General features: G+C 38.1%; 1 protein-coding gene across 1 annotated transcript; it reads right to left on the reverse strand.

The window, feature by feature from the left end:
• Positions 1 to 5: 5 nt before the first annotated feature.
• On the reverse strand, positions 6 to 3,716 carry LOC103972155 (long-chain-alcohol oxidase FAO2). The gene is made up of 3 exons (XM_009386374.3): positions 3,465 to 3,716; positions 2,574 to 2,846; positions 6 to 1,884 (listed from the first exon to the last, which is right to left on the reverse strand). Exons 1-3 carry the CDS (start codon positions 3,699 to 3,701, stop codon positions 121 to 123), a joined length of 2,274 nt encoding a protein of 757 aa, XP_009384649.2. The 5' UTR covers positions 3,702 to 3,716; the 3' UTR covers positions 6 to 120.
• Between the last annotated feature and the right edge of the window lie 4,901 nt (positions 3,717 to 8,617).

The raw sequence follows: 8,617 nt of genomic DNA on the forward strand, positions 1-8,617 counted from the left end.
ATACATACGACACAACCAGCAGCTCACTTAGCATAAGCTAATTGTTTATAAAATTGCAGCTTCTTAAGTTGCCAAAACAACCCAAAGATAATATAGAGCAGCAATCAAACACCACCACAGTCATGCCCTCCTCTTCAGGTACTCAGCTATCCCCTCGGAGAGGCAGTAAGCAATGGCTTGGATGGTGATCATGGGATTGACCCCAACTGCAGTGGGGACCACACTCCCATCACACACAAACAGCCCCCCTGCCTCCCAGCTCTCCCCTCTCTCATCCACCCCACCCTCCTCCTCGCTCGCCCCCATCCTGCAGCTCCCCATCTGATGCGCCGAGCAGTGCAGGGTCCACACATCACTCCTAGACCTTGGACCACCCACACTGTCGATCCCATCCAAGAACTCCTCCAACTCCTCTTCCTTCATCCCTTTACATGTGATCCTTTGCCCGTCGCTCCTGTGAGTCCCCACCTCCGCCGCACCGGCCGCCACCAGAATCCTCAGAGCTCTCCGCAGCCCTTCCCTCAGATTCTCCTTGTCCGACCTATCTAACCGATACTTAAGCCTCCCCTCTCCCTCGATAGTTCCCGCTCCTCGGTCTCTTACCAGCGCAAAGACGTGTGCCGTTCGACTGTACCTTAACATCTTCTCCTTCATGTCCTTTCCTGACACCCATGGGAACAGGGTGGCAAACGATGCAGGCCCCAACACCGCCGTCTCTATGATCGAACGCGTCGCGTTTGAATTCTCGGAAGCTTTCACTTTGTGCAGTGAGGTGATGATCCCTCCTTCGAAGATGTTGCCCTTGAGGTCCGATACGGATTCCGGGAAGTAGCCCCAGGCAAGCAATACCGGGTGAAGACGAAGGTTCTTGCCTATGTTGGGGTTCCTGAGACCGCTGGCGACCATCAGTGGCGGTGTTAACAGAGATCCACAGGCAGAAATGGTTGCCTTGGCTTCGATCCTTAGCGTCTTGGTGATCGCGTTGTTCAATGTTCTTGCAATCAGTCCCAAACATTTCTTCTTCTTCTTCTTCTTCTTCTTCTTGCTGCTGCTGTCTTGCCTGTCCTCTTCGATTATGAACCTCTCGGCCTTGCATGCAGTGATGATCACTGCACCACGGTCGACCGCATCGACCAGCCAAGTAGTATCCGTGCCACGTTTATCTCCGCTCCTGCAACCATAACAGCATGTACCGCAGTAATGGTCCTCGGAAGAGTTTCTTGGCACCGACTCCACCTCGAGGCCCAAATTCTGGCATCCCCTACGAAGAACTTGGTTCTGAAATCCTTCCTTGGTGCACTTCTCCGTGACACCAAGCCTTGCACAGACCGAATCCATGGCTGAGGTATAGGTCGGCGAGTCGAAGAGTCGAAGATGGTGTTCTTCTGCCCATTCCCTAAGCACAAAATCCGGTGTCCTAACACAAGCTGCCCAGTTAACAGCTGAGCCACCCCCCACCGTGGAGCCAGCCATGAGCATCATCTTCACATCAAGACTGCTTAAGATTCCACCGGCCTCATACAACTGATCCATGGACGGGGCTTCCAGAGCGGTGTAGTCTTCCGCCGTGAAGTAGTTGCCTTTCTCGACCACTACCACCTTGTGGCCGGAGCTCGCAAGCACTGCAGCAGCGACTCCACCACCGCAGCCGGAACCAGCTATGACGACATCACAGTTGATGGTATAGGTGTGTTCCCGAGGGTTGTCGGTGACCGCCAGGCCTTTCTCGATCAGAGATTGGCGGAGCGAGGAGTCCGTCTTGTCCATGGTCTCGACGATGCCTTTCTCAAGCGGCCTCTCTCCTCGAGAGTTGTGTGGTTTCTCCTCGGAGGGAGTGTTGTACCCAATTGCTTTCCACGCTCTATTTTCCTCCTCTTCATTAGTCTGCCAAGAAAGGACAAGGATGAAGCATCCTAGCAGAACTCATCTGTACACGAGTAACGAAAGAAGAGATTGCAACTCCCTGAGCATCAAGGAAACACAAATTTGACTCTTTGAAACTTGCATATGATCTTAAAGTCTGCTCTTGCCTTGTTTTACATCAAAGATGATGTGACAGAGGCATCATAAATTGGGAAGCCAGTTAGACCATGTTACAAGTCTATCTTTACAGATGAAAAGTGCTGATTAAGACTTAGACTTTTGGAAGGAGTCATCACAAGAACATCTACAAGAAATCAATGAAGTCACTTGATCCATTTAGGTTGCAGCTTATGGGAATTGGGTAGTTGTTTGAAACAAAAGATGATGACACTTTGCCCAGTTAGGTTGCAGCTTATAGGAATTGGGTAGTAGTTTGAAACAAAAGATGAAGACACTTTGTCCTTTAGGTCATGGCATAGCAAATTTCTTGCAACTTGCACATGAACATCACATCAAGTTCTTGTGTCACTGTCCTTGGTTTCCATGAAGGAACATCTGACATCTAAGCATCTAAATACATGTATGTCCTGAGTTGACCATCTAGGTTGTAATCCACAATATTTGCTGCCTAGAATTCTATGCAACATTAAAGTAATATGGAAGCCCTAGTTCTGGAAAGAAGAAACCAGAAGAGTTGGAGGAACATTTACCATAGAGTAGAAGACATAGAGACAGAAGACCTTGACTATCACAAACACCAGCCTCAGGAATATGAAGGACTTCTCCCTGTTCCATTTCATTAGAATGTGTTCTCTCTTCTCCACAGGCATGTCTGAGAACTTGTTGATGAATGGGAACCTCCATGACAGACTGAGAGATCCACAAAGGACAAGTGTGCCCAGCCTTGTAGCAAGGACCCACAGGACCAATTTAACCAGAGCAACAGCTTCCTTCTGGCCCCTCCTCACCAAGAGCTCTGCAACCTGTTCAAAAACAGTAAATGGTATTACTGACTGTAGTGAGGCCAACTACAAAATCAAATTCAACCAGTACCAGATTTTTGTGTAAACACTGACCAACCCCATCTAGGCAAGAGAGAGAGAGAGAGAGAGAGAGAGAGAAATTGAAGGACCAGCATTGGATGAGAAGACTTGACTTGAATCACCAGTCACCGGTCTTCCTTTGTAAGGGGCTCCCAACTTTCTCTAGGTTTGATTAGAGAGACTGTACTTCTTTATAGAGTCTTTTATCATTTTTGGTAAGGTGATGGAATGAATGATGGAACCCAACCATGAAGATGGGATGGCTTCATGGTTGGTGGCTGTAGGTATGAACAGATCTCAGTTATCAAGAGAGTGCAGCCGGCGGCACACACAACCAACAAAATCCCATGGCAGATGCTGTCGTATTTAACATCCAGGATACCAAGATCGAATCCATATAGGATCCTATTTCATGCATCTAAATCTAAATTAAAATAGAAGGAAAAATAGTTTCCAAACACGCACAAGTCAAGGAGACAGAAAGAAACAGAGGATGGGCACTGTCAGAGAGAGAGACAGAGAGAGAGAGAGAGATGGAGGCAAGGAAGAAAGGCGCACCTCATCCGGCACAGGGGAGTCGGAGCCGGAGGCAAGGAAGAAGGCCTCGACGGCCTCGTCGGGCACCTCATCCTTTCCACCACCGAGGCAGGCGGCCTCGATGGGCACGGTGGGTACGAAGGTCCCACACATGGCGGACAGCGTCCGCATCTGGGCGGCCGAGAGGCCATGGCGGTAGCCTCCCTTCTCCGCTCTCCTGCCTCCTCTCAGCAGCGGGTGGCCTCCCCTCCTCTCCATGCCTTCTCGCCGTCCTCCTTTTGGTCCATCGGAAATCGTATATATTATGAATTCGTGGGCTCGGCCAAAAGTCCTATCCCCACGTTGATGGCAACATCAGCAATAATTGTTTTTGAGTTTCCATGATTAATATAATATAATATTTCTATATAATATTTCCAAATCAGAACTTTATATAATACTTGGATACAAAATTCCCCACGAAAATCTCTATTTTTTTTAATTGAATAAAAAGATCTTCAACAACTAATTTGTCTTTTTTTTCCCTTCTTTTGCAAAAATGAACCATGACATAACTCAATATTAAATCAGTCCTAAATTAATAAGATCAAATAATATTCAAATATTTTTATTTATGTTAATAAAAATATAGAATATTTGTAAAATTAATCTTTTATAAAATACAAATAAAATCATATTGTTAAATATTTATATATTTTAGATGAATAAAATTAAAGTCATTAATTAAACTAATAAATGATCAGCATTAATCTTAAAGAAAATTAAATTTTCAAGAAACCTTAGAAATAACTTACCAACGCCTAAATGATCATTTTCTTTTATATTTTAAGCCTTTAACATATATATATATATATATATATATATATATATATATATATATATATATATATATATATATATATATATATATATATAAAATTTATTTCCATCTTTTAAATGTATAAAATTATGTTTATTTTAATTTTACTTAATTTAAGGTGAATTTACCTCCCCTTTGTGACATAAACCAATTAAATGATATTATAGAAGGTTTTCTTAAATTTTGAGCACACAAAAATGAGTTTTTGAAATACTTGAGTTGTATTGTTTTTATGGGCTCTACTCAAAAATAGTGTAACTCACATCCTAATTTTTCTAAGAAACCTCATAAATAACTTACGAAGACCTAAATGATTATATATATATTTTATTTGCAAACATATAAAATGACTGATTATTATTTATTATGACAATATATCCTCAATTGCAATGGTCAAAGCAGCTACATCAAGAAGTAGTGTTAGAAAGTTATTTGTAGTAATTTACAGAAGATATATAGTTTCTAGGGGTTGTAGGTTCAATTTTGATAAGTTGTTAGATACATGACTTTAATATTAATTTATAGTAACTATATAGTCTTTGACATGAAATAAAGATGACACATCCACATCCCTAAATCAATACATCATTGCCCCTCGATTGGAAAGTCAACATTTTCCCCTATTCGATTGACACTTCACCATCACCTAACAGACACCTCAGCCCATCCATTCGACGTGTCATAAGAGATTCGAGCCAACATGGCAAATAGGGTGTCTTTGATCTATGTTAAGTTGTTACTCCTCATCTCTAGATTTAATGGATGATTTCATCACCTCATTTATGATCAATATAAAGCAAGGAATAGTTTGATATATTTAACCATGATCCTAAACTCAATGATTGTTTACCACACAATAAAAGGGCCCAAGTACATCATCTCTCTCTAGAATACCAATTATGCTCTTAATCAAATCCTTCGAATCTCTTATTAGCTTAAGCATCAAAGAAGATTTCTGGGTCTGGGCAATGCCATAAAAAAAAAAAAAAAAAGAGAGAGAGAGAGAGAGAGAGAGAGAGAGAATGCGATAAAATAGAGAGGAGGCGACGAAGGAAGAAAGTTTATGACATTTTGAACTAATTAATTGATCCAAATTGGTTAATCTACTCGAACCCAAATTAGTTCAAACAATCATGTGGGCAAAACTAGTATTTATAAAAAAAAAAATCATAAATAAAAACAATTACGAGGAATCAATGATTCGAGTTTTATGAAAGAAAAAAAAATAGTCTTAGATAAAAATGATTATGAGAAGAAAAAAATCTTAAATAAAAAAAATCATGTGGATAAAACGATTTTTAGTAAAATTATATAGTTGAAATCAAAGTTGATGTTTCCGGGCATGACAACTTCACTGCTGGTGGTTTCAAGCATCATAAGCAACCAGCCAACAGAAAAATCACCTGAACTCATCCAGCTTTCTTTCAAGTTGGTATGCACTCAGTTCATGTCAGAAGAAGAAGAAGAAGAAGAAGAAGAAGAAGAAGAAGAAGAAGAAGAATATAAAAGAGAAGTGCCAAATCAGACACACTCCATCTCGCTTTATCCCGACCTGATCTGATCCATTTGTTAGAGTCGAAGCTGTGAGCACGAGAAGATGGTGGAAAGAAAGATACATTACAACCAACGCCGACACCGATCAATGGACGGTACAGAGACTTGATCCCCCTTGTGAGCGTCAACCACAAGTGGGTCCAAAGAGGCCACCAAATTTCCTATGCAAAAGAGAATACTTTTTAGGTGTCAAGGCAGGTAAAGAATCCCTCTCGTCCTCTCCAAACCACAACTCACATCAGCAGTGTCCTTTGATAACTAATTCTAGATTATTTGATAATATATTCTAAATCTAATTAGATTCTAATTATAATTATCAGTTAATACGAACGAGAATAGTCATGATAGGTCAACGACGCTCGATAGGTGATGCATGGCCATGGAGGCGTTAGACCCATGAGGAACCCGCGTGTGGTGAGAATAATTGTGTGTGGGCATGATATGACAACACGACAACTAGCGAGGTCATCGATTGGGTTGTATGAGAATAGCCACCTCCCAACACGATATCTATAGGCGACAAACGATCGTGCACCGTGATGGCCACATGCCTTGCGCAAACGAGATCGAAAGAGAAGGAAAAAAAAATAGGGTTCATTTATTGAAATTATAATCTTGCCCTTATAAATATTTTAATTTTAGTTTATATTCTGCCCTTCAACAACTACATAGTTTTATTATTATATATCGTAAGAAAAATTATAACTTTATCCTTCAAAAACAAAAAAAAATTAAACTCATCTCCTCAATTATAAAATTGACTAATTCAATTTATTTTAATCAAATATTTTAATCGGACTTGATCATGATTGTATTTTGATTGTTTGATTGGATTTAGATTTAATCGATCAAGTCTTGATCAAATTAAAAAAAAATTAATTTTTAATCAATTTTTTTTAACTTTAATCAAATTTATTTATTTTAACTAATTTAATTGGATTGATAGTTAGCCCAATTTTAGTTATACCTAATTAAATAGGATTAATTGATCTAATTTAGAACTTTATATAAAATTATAAAAATATATATATTATGATTTTTCTTTTATAATTTTTCATATGATATATTGATAAAATTTTAATTATTATTCTTAAATATTTATTTAGTATAACAATAATAACATACAATCATTATAACTCGCATTGGTAGTTGAACTTAATATAGTATTATTATGTTTATTTGACTTATTGGCTTATTTTAAAATTCATAATTATGTATAAAATATTTTTTAACTTTTTTTTAGAATTTAAATAAGTTAAATTATTTTTAAATAAAATTTGATGATGATACACTTACGAATGAGATAAAAGTTTTTTGAATAATATCAAAATTTATGTATCATAAATCTTGAACTATCATTATTTGATTTTGATTTTAATATTAATTTTTTTATAATAATAATATAATGATAGTTTTGATGCTTATACCTAGCACATATAAGCACATATAAGAACATCATTCATGCAGCACCAAGCTTACTATTCCAGTGTTCTTCTCTTTTAACCTTTTGAATCCCTGTCATCCATTCTTTTTTATGTTCTTCAAGGTCTAATCATCATAAAGAGATTGGTATAAAGTTACTTATTCCAAGTTGTTGAAGGAGATGTTAGCTACAATGTTCAGTTCTAAGGCATTTGAAGATTAGTATTTGTAATTCCTATTTTATTATTTATAATATATTTTAAAAAATTAAAATTATTTTTTTAATAAAATAGATATAAATATATTTTTTTCTTTCTCATCGGAGAACGATATTGAGGGGGTAACCGGTGGGGTCGGACAATATTGAGTGGTATCAATGGTGTCGAGGGGTTGTTGTGTAGGCATCAACGATTTCAATAATGAACGAAAAGACATCGGAGGGATAACTAAGAGCAAGATCAATCGGGCATTGACAATAAAAATGAAATAGAGTTGTGAGAAAAAAAAAGTGAAAAAAACTCAATAATACAAGGACTATAATTAGAAAAGTAATATTTTATTATTTTTAAAAGAAAATATCAATAATAAGATATTTATCAATAGTAAAAAAAAAAAAAAAAGCTAAAATAGTAAGTTTTGAAGAAATATGTGATAGATCGAGTATTCTACTTTTTTTTTTTTTTTTCCAATACCAAACAGGAAGGTCAAAATGTTGGGTGATCCAATCATTAAAAATGTGACATTTGCATCTGCATTTTTGCTGCTGTTTCTCACCATAATTAAGATGTCAAGAGAGAAGCAACGCCTACAACACAAGCTGGAAGACTGACGTATTGGGCTCATCGTCATCACCAATGCTAATGGAGACAACATGTAAATTTGCCATGATTTCATCATTCAATGCTTTCACAATCATTCTGAACGAGCGCATTCCATCCATGCATCTGATTTATGGCTCTTAATTTCCTCCTTCCTTATTTCTTCTACCATAGACTTTTGCATCAAAGATTCTTTTATCAGTAAAATTTTTAATTACATATTGGGTATTATGAAAAACAATTTGTCTTCTTTCATGCAGAATAATATAATTTGAGATTTTCTTGGAAAAATAAGAATATAAAGAGAATTCAGAGGAGGAGGATACTGAAGAAATCTTACGGTTGATTGTTTTGTCGTTTATTTTACGTGTGAATAGCAAATCTGGTGGGTTTCGATGACGGGAAACTGTGTGTACCTGTCAACCCAACTCGAGCGAAAGATCCTATTCAACAACCAAAATGGCCACGTTGTCCGTGGGTCCCACCCCACTGTCACCCCCCCTCTCTCTCTCTCTCTCTCT

Source organism: Musa acuminata, chromosome BXJ1-11 (assembly GCF_036884655.1).
Source record: "Musa acuminata AAA Group cultivar baxijiao chromosome BXJ1-11, Cavendish_Baxijiao_AAA, whole genome shotgun sequence".
NCBI classification, from domain to species: domain Eukaryota; kingdom Viridiplantae; phylum Streptophyta; class Magnoliopsida; order Zingiberales; family Musaceae; genus Musa; species Musa acuminata.

Excerpts from the sequence above, each read along its gene's own strand:
- LOC103972155 (XM_009386374.3), bottom strand. The coding sequence starts at position 3,701 with ATGGAGAGGAGGGGAGGCCACCCGCTGCTGAGAGGAGGCAGGAGAGCG. Across the intron at positions 2,847-3,464 it reads ACTCCCCTGTGCCGGATGAG|GTTGCAGAGCTCTTGGTGAG; the intron begins GTGCGCCTTTCT and ends GTTTTTGAACAG. Across the intron at positions 1,885-2,573 it reads TCTATGTCTTCTACTCTATG|ACTAATGAAGAGGAGGAAAA; the intron begins GTAAATGTTCCT and ends CTTTCTTGGCAG.